At 35.2% G+C, this 20144-nt stretch overlaps 1 protein-coding gene across 1 annotated transcript in view; it reads left to right on the plus strand.

Moving 5' to 3' along the window:
• Positions 1-508: 508 nt before the first annotated feature.
• LOC144443750 (zinc finger protein basonuclin-2-like) overlaps positions 509-20144 on the plus strand; it is a 51031-nt gene continuing 31395 nt past the window's right edge. The window contains exons 1-2 of the mRNA XM_078133293.1: positions 509-814; positions 15013-15115. Of these exons, the coding sequence (XP_077989419.1) occupies positions 764-814; positions 15013-15115 (154 nt within the window). The 5' untranslated portion in view covers positions 509-763. The remainder of the gene's footprint in view (positions 815-15012; positions 15116-20144) is intronic.

Raw genomic sequence — 20144 nt, forward strand, 5'->3', positions numbered from 1 at the left:
CTGACAACCTACAGTTGGGTTTCATTTGAAGAAATAAAAGCTGCATCAGAACTGGGAGTTTTTAATGGTCACACATGGCTTTGCTAGAGGATTTTATCAACATTGATGATTCCCACACTTTTCATTAGCTACCAGGCACGTATCGGGTCTGTTAGTCGCATAGCAATATTTTTGTTGCCAGACAGTGAAAGAGTCCTTGTGACAGGCCTGCAGGCTATAAATCCATTTGTGAATTAGATATCCCAAGTAGATATTATTGGGGTTTCAAGTCACAGGCGTACTACCAAATGACACTAAGGAATCCAGACTGTTGATGTGTACTGTGTCACATCCATATGACTGTTAGCCCCAGGCATATTTATTAATCACAGCCAATCCTGTATATACCATTAAACTGTGTGAACCATAAATGTGTGTCTGTACACTGCATGACAATTACTAGACTGCCTTACCAATCAGTGAAGAGATTGGTGCTTAGTGTCACTGGATCACTCAGTCTGTAGAACAGCATAGCTTAGCGTATCGTGTCGGAACTCACTCAGACACAGCAGTCTACCCGAGTCACCAGTCAATGTGTGCAGTCCTGGAATTTTCCACACACTTCTGTCATTCATTTCATTTATCCCACATCGTCACAACTCGGACGGGCTTTCCAAATCTCAACTGGTTGTACTGCATATCCGTGTCGATAGTTCTTTTTCCCTCTCACAATTTTTTTTGTTGAGTCTCAAGCGGGAGTATCATCAACCGTGTTTGTGGTACCATGTACCCAGCTAGTGTTTATCAAGGCTCCTACACCACCCCATCATTTAATGTAAGTCCGTTTATCTCTTCAAACATTGTTTTTGGCAAAATATGTCTCTTTTTCCTATTTTTCACATCATGTAACTTTTGTCATTTTCATTGTCAGAGATGATTACATAATGGAAGATTTTTTTTCTTTCTCATTGTTAAAAATTGAACTTCATTGCATGTTACCCAACATGACAAAAAGTGACAGTTTCCTTTTTGATGTTTGTTCTAAAGTGACATTTTTATACACAATCCTCGCCATTTGTGATAAAATGACATTTATGTAGGCAATAGCAGTTTGTGGCGTACTTTTATGTTTTTTTCCCAGTGATCAAGTCAGAAGTCACAGCAGTCAACTTCTGACAGTCTTTGGTTACCACGGAGATAGTGATATGAACTGATGCAGTAAAAACAGAGACAAATGTGACAGTAAAAAAAGAGTGAAATGTACATAGCTATACAGATAGGACTAGAATATAGAGTGAATCAAATACTTCTCTTTTATCATTGGTAGTGTTATCATGTATCTCTTATTTGTTTGACAATGAATATCATTACTCAACCCCAACTCAATTTGTTTATTTTATTTTATTTTTCTAATTTTGAATTTTAATGAAGCAAAACTTTGTCATTAGCAAAGATTACACTGAGGGACTTCATACAGATTTAGTTTGGTTGTGGCATGGATTTATATTAGGTGTTTTTTGAAACACTTTACTTCAGATCAATACTAAATGTTGATTGCTGTGTACAACATGATATCTTTGTGGCCTACAAATCTCCAAGGAAACGCTCTAAGGTACTCAGTGGCATGGATGAAAACGGTGGTCCTTCATCAGACGTGAGAAAGTAACGAATCAATGAAAGCATTAACGCATCAAACACAATGTATTTTATTACGTCAACTGCGCTAGTACGGTTGAGACTAGGTGTTTGAAATAAGAGTTTGTAGAGAGTGATGCAGATAACCCTTTAGAAGTTGTTAATTGGTATCCCATAAATTATTGTAAGTTATTAGCGGACTTGTCATGACAGTCTTTCTACTCTTAGTGCAGTTAACTTTGGCTCTCAACTGTTCCGTTACTTTTGTCATCAAGTCGTAAATTTTATTTTTTATGTTGAAAGAGATATTATCTTGAAGGACATCTTGAAGACTTTCAATTTAAGTTAGAAAGTGAAATGAAAAAGGAAATGACTTGACTTTGTTGATAAGATTTGACATCATTCAAGTGACTTTTCAGTTATGTTTATTCTTCCTGGTCTTGCTACTTTGGTAACCTACCATGACTTGTCATAATTTCCTGGTTGTACGACAAGTTATGCAAACTACGTGATTACTTTTCCTGCAAAACAAGAAATCATCTTTAACAAGAAGGGAAAGTAACCTGCACTTAAAAGTATAGATGTCAAAAGCATGAGTAATTTTTTTCCATAATGCAAACATTTTTGAATTTAGTATAATTTCCAAGACTTGCAATGTCTTTCAACTTTAAAAAAAAATTCAACATTTCCTGAATATGTTATAAGAGCACAAATTTAATGGGTAGTATTTTTTGAATATTTTTTGTACAAAGGCAGTTTCTGTTAATGTGTTATTGCATGTAACACCTTTGTTTAGCACTATTGTTAAAGTCTTCTTTCGCACCATAGCAATCCTTTTATTTACAATTTATTGCGGAAGTTATTGTTTTCCAGTGTGTATTACAGATTAGGTGGAACACTACCATTTCTCAGCTGGATTCCAAAATTATTAATATCAATCATTTGGATTGAAAAATGAAAGTAGCTTTTGACCAACAACTAGTACACTAGGACCTTTATGAAAACCTAACAATGAAAATGTAGTTTCATTAACATGCATGAGAAATTTATTTAAGGATAACAGTCGCTATTATGTTGAAAATGTTTAATTTAGCAATAGTATGGAGGTGGAGTTTGCTAGTAAGTAGAATTCATATTTACTGTGTGGTGTCCAGATGTTGCATTGTATTCAATACTTGCATTGTAATGCTGAAAAAAAAATTCACTCCCTTCCAAATTTAAGATTTACAAAAGTAGATATAAGAAAAAAAAGCCTAGAGTCTGCGGAGTTCTGGATGTGTGAATTGAATTATGTATTATTTACCTCGAATTCCAAATATTTGTCTCTTGTAATTCCACCCTAATTCCTTGTTTGTTATCCTTGTGGCAATTTGAAAGTCTTGTTTAAAAAGTCAATCTGGCTTTTTGAAATGTTTTCCACCTGTGTTACAGTATATTCAATTTTATATGATTAGAAATAGATATTTTTTTGGAAATGAATACTTAACAATGGAGACAATTGTGCATGCAGGCAATATTATGTAAGAGGTGTATAATTGGCAATGAACAAACAGATAAAAAAACTGAGAAGTCCATTTGTCATTTTTTATTGTCCTGCAGTTTAATTTTAGATCAATTTGAGAGGAGTGAGAAGTTAAGAGTAATGACCAATTAATTTCTTATTTAGTGAAGTAATTAACGTTGCCATGTATTGTGGTTATACCAGCAATCTGGATGAGTTACTGTGTGACAGACTGGGAACTGAATGGGAAGGGAGTGTTTAAAACCCATTGTGTGAAAATATCATGTTGTAAGCATATTGACAATGAAGGGGGAGGTGTTAACATGTATTGTAAAGCATGTTATAAGTGTGTGGACAGTAAATTGGAAAACAGGAGTTTCTAAACTAAAAACTTCAATTGTGTGAAATCGAGTTGTAAGGAAATGAATTGAATAGAAGGGGGAGATGTGTGAGGTATGTTGTAAGTTTGTGGACAGTAAATTAGAAGGGGGGTTGTTTGAAGCTAAAAATATTCTATTGTGTAAAAAACAAGTAGCGTATTGATAATTACGTGAATAGAAGGGTGAGGTGTTACAAGTACAACATGTTATGCAAGGCATTGGAAATGACTGAATTGAAACGGAGAGGTCTGAATCGAAAACTTCCCATTTGTGTTTTTAAGAAAAAAAATAGTTGTAAGTATATTGACAATCAATTGAATAGACAGAGAGGTGTTAACATGTAGTGCAAGGGTAGTAAATCAGAAAGGGGAGGTTCAAATCTAAAAACATGTGGGAAGCTTTTTAGACAGTAAATGAGTAGGGAATGTGTTTAACCCGTAGACTGAAGCGAAGAGTACATTGTATGCCTACAGAAGATAAATGGAAGAGGCGGGTATTTAACCTGTGATCTAGATATGCTGTAAGCATGTAGATAGTGAATTTTAAAGAGGAGCTGTCAAGTCGAGTGACTGAGCCAAAGGGGGGAGGGTGTTTAAACCTGTCGTAAACACAATGAGTGGAAATGATTGAAAGGGGAAGGTGGTTTCACCCTTTTTGAAAAAAAAATGGAGTTAAACATAAACTGAAAGGGAAGGGGGAGGCATTAAACCTGATAGGTGAAGAAACAATTGTCAGTGCATACATTTGTACATGTACCATAGAATGAATTCGAGAGGGATGGTGTAAAAATAAAAAAAAAACTTGTAGTAAGCAATTGAATTAGCCTCTGGGTCATGAATAGGAAAGGGAGGGTGTTTTTACCTGTCATAAAGACACTGAATTGGAGAGGTGTAGTATTTAACCTTCAATTGAAAGAAAGACATATGTATCACCATACTGTAGAATGAATTGGAGAGGGATGGTTGGTGTAAAATGTACACACTTGTCGTAAGCAATTGAATTAGCGTATAGGTCATGAATTGGAAAGGGAGGGTGTCTTCACCTATGGTGTACACATGTACTGAATAGGAGAGGGGAGGTGTTTAACGTGTAATCTAATGGTATGTAATAAGTATCTTGTACACTGCACTATATACTACAATATCATGGATGGTTGGCGATGTAAGAGGCTTTAACACGTTATATTTACACTTGCATTGTCTTGCAGCGTTTAATGCATCACAACGATCAGTGCCAAAAGGTGATCCCATGAGAGACATACCTAATTCCTCAACAGTGCTTGATCTGCTGATTTTTATCTTCTTAACTCAGCATCGGTAATCCGTCAAATTAATCTGCAGATGATCCTCGGTCCTCTTGTCATGTCTGTAGGTATTGCCACGGATTTGAAAAACTAACCTTGCAAATTGACCCATCTTTAAGGTGATTTCAAATAAGACTAATATTTAGAGAAGATAAATGTGCCTGGGCTACCGGTTCATAGCTATAAATGTAATTTCTCCTTGCAGTGAAAAAAAGAAGATTTTTTTTAACGAATTTCAAAATTTTGCTCAGTGAGTGAGCTACATGACAACAGCCCATTGTAGTACATGTATATTGTACATCCCATGACAATGGCAACAAAATGTCAGCAAAAATTTGGAATGATTTTTGAAAAAAAAATTAACTGTGAGATAAAATTGTCATTTATAACTAACGAAAGGTTGTTTAGGCTCTAAACACAAAAACTCCGTTTTGACTTTCATTTATATACTTTTAATTCCAGGAAATTTCACAATGAATTTTCACTTCACTGACTTATGATATTGGTCTTAGAAATACTGACCATGGTTGAGGAAAAAGATATTTGATTTCTTATTACTGACATCGTAATTTGTGTGTTTACATCATATTTACTTCTTCTTTTTTATAGTAAAACACAAAAAAAAACCCATCACTTTTGTAACTCTACTTTTGAATAGATGGGAAATGCGCAGAAAACAAAAAACTTATTACATTCTGAAGGAGAAAAAATTGTTCTCCAAAATTGCAACAGAAAGTGAGAGTGATACATTACTTCTGAGAATGACCAAAGAGAAAAGAGAGAGGCGATAATAATTTTAACATCTCTTGATTTTGCACATGGATTTGAAAATATTTCATACTCTTAGTTTGTAAATTTATCAATCTATTCTTCTGATTTTGTATAAGTTGTATGTAAAAAATTCATGAAAAATAGATTATTAACACAGAAATATTTACCCCATGCAAAATATTTTGTTTCCCGTATTTGTCAAAATGATTTTTTTTTTAAAATTCTCCTGACTTCAGAACTTTATTTTCAATTTATATATGTATTCTTTGGATTTTGTGTAACTTGTATATCAAATCCGTCAAACTATATTACTAACATAGAAATATCTACTGTATTCAAAAAACTTTGTTTCCATATTCCCATATTTGTCACGATGACTTTCATTTTGAAAAAATCCCCTGAATTCAAGACTTTCTTTTCTGTTCTTATTAGTGATTTTACATAAGTTGTTTTGTAAAAAATAATGGAAATAGATACAAACACAGAAATATTTACCACCTTTGAAAACACCATTTTGTTTCCTGTACTCCCAAAAAATTCTCCTTAATTTTCATTGTCTCTGTTTTCTGTCAATAGTACTAGTGAATTTTTATAGGGTGGAACCTATCTCCTTGTTACATATTGAGTTTGTGATGGTGATCTGTTGGCCTGTGACGTTGCTCTCATGCTGGTCGTATCATAATGATGTCTTGCTAGGTTTGGAACGTAGTCTACTACCTCCATCTTGATTTTACATTCTCGACAATTTCTACCTGCTTCTTATGTTATCAGCAGCATTGGCAATAATTAATGAGGGACTCTGTCCTTTATCTGATCAATTCCTTTGATTATTCAATCAATTATTTAATTTGATAATTACATTATATTGCAGTGGTAATTATTTTCATTTGTTGCTGTCAGAAAGTGGAGCACAAGATTTATGTTGACTGGCTGTTATTACGTACTGTATTGGATTATTGCCTTCGGAGTGTCTCAGATGTTAAAAACAGTGATGTAAATCAGTGAGGTTTTAAGTTTTCTAATTTTCCCTTTTTCCTGAACAACGTATATGAAGAGTGGCAAGTGTGGATTAGTGGTACGTTTGCCAACTATTCCCCAATTCCCACAAGTTTGACCAATTAAATGTGAATAGTAACTTGAAATCTTTCAAGTGTTTTCAGACTCCTGTCTGAGTTCCATGTCGGGGGTTGTTGATAAGCGTTTGCTGCTGCTGCACTGCTGCATATGTTCTCTGTTCCAATTTTAAACAAGTCTGTTTATGGTGAAATGTAGCCTTGTCGTCCTGCTAAAGAAGGGGACTGTTATGTGTAACAGGCGGTAATTCTAAACCCTAGGCCATTTACCATTAAATCCCATATTGACAGCATATCAACTAAGATCACGACACAGACGCTCTTGCATGCTCTGACTGATTTGGCACAGCTTGTCGTCATGGTAGAGTTTCATCTGTTGTCATGGTGATGTCATGCTTTGTTGATGATGGCAGGGACCATCTTGCCATCACATCTAGGAACAGTCTAGTTTCTTGCCACTTTTTGTTTGTACTTTGGCCGACTCCAATATTCATGCAACAGTTGACTTCACTTATTTCTTCACATGAATAAACTTTGAGTTATAATAATCAAAGCCAGTTTCCAACCAAATTACAATGATGTTTCCAGTTTTTGCCCACAACATGTGACCTTTCTTTCATTAGCTGACCTCAATAATAAATAGAAGGACGGATCTATTTCGTTTTAGTCATTACAAAAGTAAGTGTACTGCCGGCATCGCCTTTAAACTGTTATGGTGTTATTCTGAGACACATAGGCACGTATTTTGTATGTAGATAAGGCAGATTGGAGTCCAAATAAACTACATGGCATTTCGTGACATATTTTGTCAGTGTGAACCCGACCTAGCACGCCAAAGATAATTGCTGAACAGTTGTGTTTGTGGTTCAGTATTTCCGCTGAAGTCACAAAGACTACATTTTTCATGATCCAAATTTTCTGATTAAAGAAAAAAATGCAAAAAAAATGCGAACTTCAGCCTAGATATTTTTACAGTGTTATTATCGATCTCCTCTATCTTAATTTAGATATTATTCCATGACTTTCACGGAAAATAAAATGAATATTATACCAAGAGTAGGCTAGCATTCATTTTTTTTTTTTTCGTTCAGGAAATAGAGGTTACAGTTATACGTGTACTGCGACTTGAAAAGGAAATAGTATATTCTGAATAGATAGGCTTTTGTCATTAATTTCTAAAATTTCACCAGTAAGTTTAATTAGCCTGAGTGACATCAAAAGTTCTGCACAACAAACAGAATTAGTGTAATTAGCTTTAAATAGACCAAAAGTATTGCACCGCAGGCAAAATTTGATCAATTTCAGGTGGTGGAGAAAAAAATTTCAACAAATTTTCATAGCAGACAAAGTTTGGTGAATTTGCAGGGAAAACACCCCAAATTATTAAAAGCAGGAAAAATTTGAGCAATTTTAAGAGGAAAAACACCAAAAGCGCAACAGACTATGTAACATAAGATAAATGTGCAGGAGTGATGCCCAAAAGATGTACATGGCGTACAAAATTGAATTGATAAGTTGATCAGGGTTTACAAACCAAAAAGTTGTACATGGCGTACAAAATTAAATTGAAAAGTTGGGGTATCACTAGAAAAGTTCATACATGTCGTTCGCAATTAGATTAATTAGTATGAAAGATGCTAAAAAGTTTTGCCTTGGCACAAAAATATAGGATATGTTGACACAAAGTGAGATCTGTGAGTGGCGGTGGTAGTGGCGGGACTATCACTTTCAACAATGAGACCACCCACTGTAGACAGAAATTCCTAGTCGTGACACGAACTCAGAGAATTTCGATGATGACACACACACTGTCATATCACATCATTAGAGTCTGTTGATACAACTTTTACAGTTATGATGTAAATGTTGTCTGTTTGCTGCCCAGTTAGTCACAAAAATCACCACAGTCTACATTGCCTTCACTTATTTGTTGTCTTAGTACTGTATTGTTAGCATTGTGATGTTTGAAGTTTGTTTTGTGGGAATAAATCACTGCTGTTAATGGGATTTCCATGACCAGGGCAGCGACTGCACCGTTTGACTTTTTCAAGTTTTTGTTGTTTCTTTTCTTCTGTTTTGATTGCATGGCTTGTATGTGGTCAGAATTAGGATTGTCACATGTGTATACCCATTGTGAATTTTAGACAAAATTTCACCTGCGGTACATGTACAGGTACATTTTTAGCTTAAAACCCCATCTTTGTGATGAATTTCACTACACAGAGTTCGATCCACTTGCAGACTACAGGAAAAATTAAAGTTTACAATACACTTTGAATGATACGCACACATTTTGTTTGATAATTTCGCATTCTTTTGATAGTAAGAAGTTGCCAAGTTGATCCTCACAAAGTGAGACCAGTCACTTACCAGTGCAAAAACTTCCCACTCTTGCATTTCATATGCATAATCATGACATCATCTTGCTGTCAAATTTATTTCACAATTTTGACCAAAACTGTTACATCTTTGATGTCAAAAAAATAGATGTTTTGTGGTGATGTTACATTGTATATATATGACAGATTCTGAGAGTTACAGCTGCTGCAGGTTAGGTGTTCACTGGCTCAGTTTGATACAACCACAGAAACTGTATGTTACACTAAAGATACCAAGATCGCAGTTTCTTCTACATTTGAAATACATGATTTAAACATACTGCAACTTGATGCAGACATTCGGGCACCAATGTTTTGATGTCTGCCTGGTAGCATGTTAGTTCATTTATTAATTAGACAAAACGTTGGGAGAAACTTTATTCATTCAAGCTTGCTATCTTAAAGTGTAGCATGTGTAGTTTCTTAATTAATGGTTTCTGTGTAGTTGTATGAAACAAAGCCAGTGAGCACTTAACTTACAACAGGCTGTACATATATCATGCATATACATATACATGTGTAGGTCTTGTAATGTTATGGCAATACAGTGCTAAAGTGTTCATAAACATTTGTTGGTTTTCTGGACCCTTGATTCAAACTTGTAATGGTCATATCTGTGAATTGTGTTTTAGTGAGACATACTATGAAGTACATGTGTGTATCTAAAAGGTATAATTAAACTGTGTTACTGTTATGTCTGTACTACGTACACGATACGATAATATCCCGACCAGTGCATTGTACATGTATTTGTAACATATATACATCAGTATATAAACACCATGTGGTCTTTTCGTGTATAGGTATTCCAACTCATTTTTATTACTTTTCTCGGCTTTTCTGCTAGAAATTTATTATTATTATTATTATTACCAACTTTGTTTCTGGACAATAAGAACACAGCAATTTTTAATACGACCCACAGCATTGTTATATTCTCAGATCTTTTCTAGTTTGTCTGTACTTTGTGACATTTTCAGTACACATTTTTAGTGACTTGTATTGTCTCATTGTAAATTAGTATAGCGTGTGCGTCTGTAGATCTGAACATAACCACTTGATGTTGATTCACTCTACAAGGCGTCTTTGATACTTACCTTCAAGGCATAATCAAATAGGCTGTCTATGGTGGCTCTGTACGCAATCTCAGCAGCTTTATTCTGGCCTTCACTGATTTAGGAATCACTCGGCCACACTGATGTAGACACACTTTGGGTGGGATTCTTGTCAATCACTTGGTCAAAGTGTGAGTGTGTTCAACATCATACAAAAAGTGACTGAATCTTCTCAAAGAATTTGTCAAACGTGGAATGTGTTCAACACCATATTAAATATGGCCGACATGCACGCAGTCTTCAAGAATTTATCAAAATTGGAATGAGTGCAGGATAACATGAAAGTGGCAGACAATCCCAGAGTTTGACAAGTTTTGGAATGTGTGCTGCTGCAACATCACATGAAAATGGCCGACATTCCCAAAGAATTTGTCAAAATTGGTATTTGTTCATCGTCATGTAAAAAATGGTAGACAGTCATCTTTAAGAATTTGTCAAAATTGGTACCAGTCTGTATAACATATGAAAATGGCCGACAGTCTTCTCAAAGAATTTGTCAATAATTGGTACTTGTGCAACATCATGTGAGAAAGGCCAGCAATATCAAACAATTTGTCAAACCAGTTACCTGGAATGTGTGCAACATCATAGAAATTAATAAACTTGGTGAATTGTAGGAAAATGCTTCCTGTCAAGATTTGTCATCCTTGGTATGTGCATGGTATCACTTTGAAAAATGGCTAGTGTTGTCTCTGCATTGAGTGTATCGAAATTGACAAATTTTGTTTAAAAATTTGACAAAATTTTTTCAGAAATTGTGAGAAATTGTTTCTTTTTATAAAGCATTGAAGAGGAACCTACACAAACTAACTAGTAAATGCAATGAAGAAAATAAAACATTACCACTGCAGTTGATGTTAGTCAAGAATTTTGTTGAACATGAACTGGAAAACATATAGAGGGGGACTGGTTGCAACTAGGTCATGACAACTTGTACAGTCAAACTGTGAAGACAGCTACTGGGTTCTATTACTTGTCAGATAGTGGCACAGAGAGTTAAGTAAGTTCCAGATGAATGGTAGTTGACTGCAACTAGGACCGGACAAATCTACACAATCAAAATTGTCACGGAAGCTATAGGGCAATGTGTTGTTTGTGGAGGCACAAAGTTGAGTAAGTTCCAGGTGGGTGCATGACTCAACAATGCTTCAAGTGCTCTTACATGAAGAAAACACAGTTGTGCCATTCTGAAAGTAGCTGTGCGTTAAGTGGTCACTAAAAGGAAAATGGGGAACAAACAAACATCTTCAAAAAAAAAAAAAAAGTATGGGCCAACATGTGATTTTCTTGTCTCAAAGTCACACGTTTGTGAAACAGAAAGAAGAACCGGAAAGTTTATTTGAAATGTTTTGATGTCACTTATCCTGGTGCGCTGTAAGATGTAATAAACTCCACTTAATGTTGATGTAATTAATTTTTATTGCCCAAAAATATCTGTAAAAACACACCAGGAAAATGACAATGTTGGATAAATAGAAAGACTAAGTAATAACTTAGACTAGTGAACGACAAAGATAATATTTAAAAAATAATTAAATTCACACCATTTGTCTAGTTCACCAAGGTAGTATGTAGATATTCCAGAATAAAATTTACGTTGTTGTCGTCCCATCCAAGCAAAAATAGGATAAGGTCAGGACAAGAGACTCAATGGTCTCCGCTCTACTACACATATAAGGGGAAATCCTAGAACTTCTGCCATTATTTCACCTCCTTCTAACAATGGAACCTAAGAATTCGTTACCTCCCCTGTCAACCCACTCTAGTCTAGAAAACCAGTCTAATTGATTGGCAATGGCAACTCTTTTCAGTAATTTTGTATTTTTTGGGACAAATTGGGCTAATTTGACCTGATACCAGCTGCCCTTTGAAAATTTATTCTGATCCTCCCCTAATGAATGTAAAGAGTATAATAGATTCAACTATTCAGCAACCAATCAGAATGATTCTTATATAAAGAGTCTGTTGTTCAACAACCAATCAAAATAATTGTTGTGCAAGTGACCAGCAACCAATCAAAACAATTATTATACATTGTCAATTCTTCAGCAACCAGTCAAAGTAGTTGTCATGTCTCTTGTTCAGACACCAATCAAGATAATTGTCATATATTTGTCAATTCTTCAGCAACCAATCAAGAAGTTTGTTATAAATCGTCAATTCTTCAGCAACAATCAAAATAATTGTTATACAGTGTCGATTGTTCAGCAACCAATCAGGATGATTGTTATATCTGCTATCACATTACTGAAGGACTTTGACCATACACGATTTAGTTAGAGACCACTGTTGGCATCCATACTGGTTGTCATGATGTGCAGCTAATATACCAAGTATCAAATCCAAAAGTCAGCCACCTACAGGATCATACCACACACTAACATTGAGAGCTGGGATATAGAAACATTCACTTATGTTTTGTTTTGTACACGACATGGTCCACAGGCAATATAGTCTGTAAACTCTCATTACGTATAGTATAACACAGAGTCCAACGACAAGGGAGGGGTTTAGCTTTCAGTGCCACACATACCTAATACTCACTCACTTGTCAACACTTTCTGTATGTTTACCTGTCATCACTTTCCTCCACCCATAAACATGGAGGTGTGAAAGGTGTAAAGAGTGAACAAACAAACCACTTGAACCACAATAGTAGTGTGTGTAGTGGTAGTAAAAACATGTAATTAATTCCTTTTTGTACCAGCTTATACGCATAATGGAGTACGCACTTGTAGTTCTGTAACTCACTTTCAATGAAAGATGGCCTAGGTTAAACGAATCATGTCATCCATTACAACAGTTGACTGTCTGGTTTGTTTCAAATCTTAAACTATAAAAATTTATCATCTTTCTACACACATTTTATATCCTTTGAAATGCGAGATCTGTAAACTGTGGTCTCATTTTTGACTAAAGTCAACACACAGAATGAAAATACACACTGAAATTTACGATGAGATAATGTATATTTTCAATGAATTTTAATTCATTCTACAGATAAAATGTGTTGCTTTTCCTGGTCCTGATTGTGGGTCCTTTTAAAAAGGAATGCTTCAAAAATACAAAGAAAAGGATTTTATGTTTGTGGAAAAACACCAGCCCAAAAAAAAGTGAAGATAAATTGCAAATTAAGATTTATTATTGCACAGTATTTAGAAATAAATCTTAAGTTGACAATGTGATTTAGAGGTAGCTAAACAAACATGGAAAGACTGGCTTGAATTGATAACCTACATGTAGGCTGTAATGATTTTTTTTTTTCCAAATTAGTGACACCTAAAAATTATGTTGTAAAGTTGTACAAATCTCAGAGCTGTACCAAATACTAGACATATTTAACATATTGTTGGCTCAAAATAAATATATTTTTTCAATATCAAACAAAACAGCTAAAAAATCACACAAAGTTATAGATTGCACCGTAACACCCTTCAAATGAACTGCAGATTTGCTTTCCAGGATTAGAAATAGGAACCCAACATACCCAGATTTCCACAATTGGACAGAAGAACCCAACATTTCCAGACTTTCACAATTTAGACAGAGGCACCCAACCTTCCCAGACTTCCACAATTTAGACAGAGGCACCCTACATTCCCAGATTTCCACAATTAGACACAGGAGTCCAGCATTCCCAGATTTCCACAAATAGAATAACCCAACATTTTCAGCCTTCCAAAAGTAGACAGGGGAACCCAAAATAAAGTGTCTTGGTAATATGAATCTCATATTCAGATACATACTTGATTCAATTTCATCCCAAACTTGAATTAGTTGTTGTTCAAACTCCTTCACATCCAACTGTATTTTAAAGACAGATATTTGAAATTATGAAAGTACTTGAAACAAATATTAGAACAGTTAACAAGATTGTTAGTCCAAATATTATTTTAAATGTGTTGGAAAAAAGCCCACCCAGGTGTGAAACTCCGCCAGAAATTCAAGCTGTTTTTCTAATCATTTACTGTACGTTTAAAACGTGTTAGTACACTATTGGTAATTGTGAAATCAACTTTTATTGTCCATTCATTCAAGTGAGTTACTCGCTATGAAAAATGTGCAATATTTTTATTAATATCCATAAAATTTGATATACAACTTCATAACTTTATTTTTATACCACGTCGATACACAACACTCATTGACTACACTTTCAAATATGTTAATTTTTTATTGTTATTTTTCAGGTGGTCCAACTCTGTTCATAACACTTGTTAACTTTATACTTTCAAATAATGGTATTTTTGTGTAGTTGTTACAGGGATTTAAATTAGCAGTAGTCCAGGGCATGTAGACTGTCAAATTTATAAAGTGGTAGTCTGTTAGAGCAGTGTAAATCAATAGGAAATTGTAGCTGAAATAGTTCACTTGGCTTAGGCCCCAAAAAAGAAAAGAATTGTTTCTGGTCAGTGCGCGCATCACGTAAATACCCCCATGTCTGTCTTGTTTTGTGTGTGTTTGTCCAGCCCATGCACTCTGCAGATCCGTGGGGAAACATAAAAATAACCCTCCCTACTTCAGTGAAGACAACTGCAGAACGAATCATAAACAAGCAAATGACATCTACCCCACATGCACACTTGCTCTAAAGTACGAAATAAAAAGAACAGTAACTGCCATAAATAGTAGATTGAGTGACAGATTTGTCAAAAAGGAAAAGAAATGCATCATCGCACCATTTTAGACAAACTGTCCTGACCAGAAACAATTATCTGCATTTATACCGAGCATAGAAGTAAAATTTAAGCCCTGTGTTGTATTTAAGGCAATCCGCAACACACTGCCCAACTATACATGTGATTTTCATACCAGGTCTAAGAATAACATTTAGTGATTCTCTACAATATAAATATTTTGTTGTTATTATATTTCAGGCAATCCGCTGCACACTGCCCAACTGTACATGTGAATGTTTTGCGCCAGGGAAAGTCCATATACGTACATGTGACCAATGCAAACATGGCTGGGTGGCACATGGTAGGTGTTCAGTACAAGCTGATTATTAGTTCTGTCTTCCATATCACCCTTCTCTGCTCGTTTTACATAACAACATGACATCCTTAGTTTTGTGTTTGTCTATGTCTATGCTTGTCTGCTGTCTACTTGACATTCGTAATAAGCCGTTTTTCGTCTCGCAGCAGATCTCACGAGATCCCGCATGAGCCATTGCATCCATAGCAACCACTTGAGGGTGGTCAAGCTGAAAATGTCAAACACTTACCAACACTATTGTTCTCAACACCATCACACATGGTCACGACGAAAGCTTGACCACGATCACATGTTTGACAACCATTGTTGCTAAGCATATTTGCATATCTCGCGAGATCTGCAACGAGACATAAAATCCCATATTTACACCATTATTTCTTGTTGTGTATCCAATCTTTTGTGTCAGTAATTTTTTTGTGTGTGTAGTTCCTTGTATTCTCAGTATTTTTGCTATGGCTGGGGAACCCCATTAACAGGAAAGGAGAAATAATTTCCCATACATTTTACCATGATTTTTGTTAAAGGAATCCTGTTAAAATAACTGGGGAACTTAGGTACAGTTTCCCTACTTACCACCCTTAGCAAAAACACTGTTTCTATAATCCAATTTTTGTGTGTGATGCCTAAGTTTTCTATCCAATTTTTTTTGTATGGTTCATTGTGTTTTTTATCTGCTGCACAATGTATTTTGGCAAGCTAGGAACTAAATAGGTGTTGTGTCTAAATTTACACTATATATGCAATTAGTATCTGCTATAGAGTTACTTGTTATGACTCATACTAAAAAAGTTTTTCAGTCACTTATTTTACAGTAGTTTGACTACCGAGATCTATAAGTTACTTGAAAACAGGAAATGATTTCAATGCCCACTTTAGATTAGGATGAAAATCTGGGTGTGACAACTGGTTGTTTGACAGCGATATAGAAAAAAAGTTGGTTCACAACAACAGAATGAACCTGTGTAATCCTAATTAAGATAACACTAATTGATGACCCAGGATTGAAACATGGCCCTTTAAAGCCCACTTTGAAAAAGGATTAAACATTAGGTGTGAAAAAAAGTTGTCTGACAGACCTATAGAAATAGTTGGCTCAGAACAAAATAATAATCCTATGTAATCCTTGTGGCTCCACTGATAAGATAACACTAATGTAAGAACCTGGGATTGTAACCCTGGTCTTTAAACGATTACTTCCGCCAATGATCAACACAGTTAGAAAGATTTTGTTCATCTTTCTAAATGGCGTAAACTATCAGACATGTTCTTATTACCGATAGTATCCCATAGTTGTTTGGTTAAGGATATAGTGTGTTGTGTTTGAACTAAGAACAAAGATCACACACAAAATCCAAGAGGATGTCCCCTAGCTGAATTGGTCCCTCCCCCCTCTAGTACAACATTGAACCAATTACCCACCCACAATTCCCTTAGCGTGTGACCAGGATGTAAACCATTACAAGAGCACCTCTTGTAACCTGTAACCATAGCAACTAAATCAAATGCCATCAATAACAATAATGAAAGTTTGATTTGTTACATGAATGAAAATTTATGAAATATCTCTACATACTAGGGGCAACATCAAAAGTTCAATATAATATATCTAACTTAATTGCTTAAGTTAGGTCCCAGACCCCCCCACCCCCCCATCTAACTTAACTGACCTAAAATTGAAAATCGTTTCAGACTCATACTGTATACTTCCACTTTCAAACAACGTACCAATATAATACTGAATTATAAATAAAATAGAAAACCATTTTAACTCAGAAAAATACTTTTATTGAAAACCAACAGAACACAACAACACTGAATTTACACGTCAAGTCACATTGATTACTAATACTGGTATGTCTGGTTTCACTTTCTTTTTTGAAATGGGAGACATTTCGTGACTGGGTGTAGGCTCATCAGCAACACTTTGATCGGATGATTTTTGTTTAACTGAAAAATACAGGGCCGGTCGGGAAAGTGTAGGAATCGCCTTTGTTAACTAGTTCGACTAAATTGATTGTACAGATAGATTTTATTCATAAAACTTGACAAGATGTTTTGCAAACAGCAGGATACCACTTCCCATTAAATTTAAAGGCCATTCCAAAGATTAGATCGGATGAAGTAACCATTTTCACTGGAGGAAAGAACTCTATGTAGTAACATTGCAATTCAAACTGTAAAACATTTAACTGTCTCTGCAAAACATAGTTTCAACTAGAAATTGTATTTACCAGATCTCATGCTTTTTAGCCTTAAAGTTGTTTCTGTCGAGTCGTATATATTCGCACGTTTCCGTTGATTTTGACTGTGACATCGCATCGCACCACGACGGTGATGAACACGTTGACGCGGCGGCCACGGCTTTCACATGCATGTTCCAACTATCAATCATTTACAAACATCTATAAATCTGTTTGAAATTGCGAAACTATTGCTGAATAATTATTTCAGGCGATCGAACTTTTGATTTTCACGAAGGATTGAATCAACATCAGTCGAACGATCAACTTGTTGCGAGTGCCTAGAAATAAACATTCGCAATACCACGCTATCTACGACAATTTAGTCCAAGTTGAGAGGTCACATCAAACATGACATCTCATCGGTAATTTCCGGATTTACATTCGAATATAATAATACGAATATTCGTATTAGTTTCACGTTATAACTTATGGCCTAACTTAGAACCTTCGTGTAGGTGGATTATGGCAACGTCACGCGTCCTATCCACATAGTCTATTGAAATCAATTATCGTGAAGGTCCTTTAAAATTTACCACTACGATTGAACGATCGGCTCTGATCACGTACCCACTGTGACTTCGTTAACTTTCAAACATATTTTTTAACGTATTTCAAAATAGATTGTTTCGACTCGACCTCCTGGGACATGAACTCGGCTAATGACCGTCGGTCATTTTTGTATTTGGCATGCCACAACTTCGTTGCGCTTTCCTGTACACCGGCCCGGGATTTGCCCTGTTGTTTTTTGATATTTAACTCCCAAATCTTGTTGTTAGTTTCTGAATGTCGTTCGAAGGGCATTTATAAATTGTGTGAGGGGAACATATATGGACCAGAAAGTTGTACGAACCCTTCGTGTCTCGACGACGCCAACTGATGAAATGTGCGTACGCACACTCTGGATACCCACCTCGTTCCCAAATACCTATTTTGCAGCAAATTTGAAAGCTGAACCGCGTACCGCTGATAAATCGGACCGACTGTACGCAGTGTTTTAGGTAAAAGCAGCCTTGAAATCGTACTAAATTTGCCAAGTATGGCGTTAAATCGTTTTTGACGGTTGAGAAATTATTTTGGCCAAAACCCCCCCACCCCCAAACTAAAGCAATTAAGTTTTTTTGTAAACATCGATCTTTTGACGTCGCCCCCTAGTCTCAGGATGGAATAATAATATGTTTATTTAGCTGTGAGATATCTGATAGTTTAGATGAAATGATATCCGGACACACAAATATATACATGTACAAATTACAACAAAGAAATGTGTATTTCATGACTTGTAGACATAATCAGGCCAAGTACTTGCTATAAACAATTACCATAGTGCTTTGAGGACAGAATTTATGCCTTAGTAACAGTAAATGGCACTATTTTATTTTTTGACAAAAATTTTTGTTTGTATGTTTAGCGTATTTATATTGATGTATTTGTGGAAACATGATTGTGTGATCACACTCAGGGATCGAACTCGACCAGCATCTCACAGATTTACAATATGTTGACGAATGAATAGATAGTCATGAGCCGTTTATTCGTACTATGTAAATACAGATGTTAAAACATGAATGTCAAGACATTGGGCGTAGTATCATCAATGAATAGTAGACAAGTAATTCAACCAGAAACAGTCAGTTCTAGGAAACGTTTTGTGTATTTTTCAATTGGGAAAATTTAACTATGAAAAATCATGGCAACATGATACAGTTACTGAGGCTTTTAAAAGTTTTTGATTGCGTTCATTATGTTATGTTATTGTTGTAAACCACTGTCTGTGAGTCCCTTTTACAGCATTGCTAAGCTAAGCTATGGTATGCTCCCTCAGTCATCAGCCAGCGTGAAAATATGTTATGGTTTGCAATGAGAATGGCTGTCATGTGATGACACTAAACACATGTCATTCGTTATTCCCACTGGTACTATGCTAACATTACAGAGTTCAAGGTGATTTGTTCCTCCTTCTGTGTGACTAGCTCCTCATCCCCAGAGAGTTTCACCGAAATCTATAGAAATACCAAAAAAAAAAAACCACTAGAGGCCAATTTGTATTGTTTCTATTATTCCAGAGATACTGGAATAGAAATATCAAAAGACTAGAGGCCAATTTATATTGTTTCTGTTTTTTAAGAGATACTGTGGTGACACAGAATGCAAATCAGTAGATATACACAGCCACAGATTTTACACATGCAAGGATTTCAATGGAATTGTTCAACCAGCTGTTGTAATTGCAATGTGTTATGTTTACACAAATAATGTCTGCCATGATGTTTTCATTTTAAGTGGTTTCGCCACATTTTATGTAATCTGTTGAGTTCTTACTTACGCAGACTATACAGAGTGTTCCAGATTCTAGCATGAATGTAAGGATAGAATATGCATAGTGCTGAACAAAGATAAAAGTCGGCATTTTACATTTGACCGTGTTTTACTAATCCTGATTTAAAAAAATAAAGAAAACAAAATTGAATACTAAAACTAACCGGTCAGTGAAGCAAACATTAAAAGAAATATTTGCTATGAATTTTCAATGATGAACTAGTCATAACTTACTGAAGTCAGAATGACAGTCAACAATAAAGGTACACAGATACAGGTGCACAGTTCCTGGGTTTTTCAAATAGTAAATTTATCTGTCAAAAGAGTGATAGCTTATTGAACCACTGTAGTGCAAAATAACCATAATAATGCGTACATGTTAATATAAATCATTTTGAAAAGTGGTTATTTTTAACCATTTTTTGCTTTTCTTTTTTTTTTTTTACTTTAAAAAA

This window comes from Glandiceps talaboti, chromosome 12 (genome assembly GCF_964340395.1).
Source record: "Glandiceps talaboti chromosome 12, keGlaTala1.1, whole genome shotgun sequence".
NCBI classification, from domain to species: Eukaryota; Metazoa; Hemichordata; class Enteropneusta; family Spengelidae; genus Glandiceps; species Glandiceps talaboti.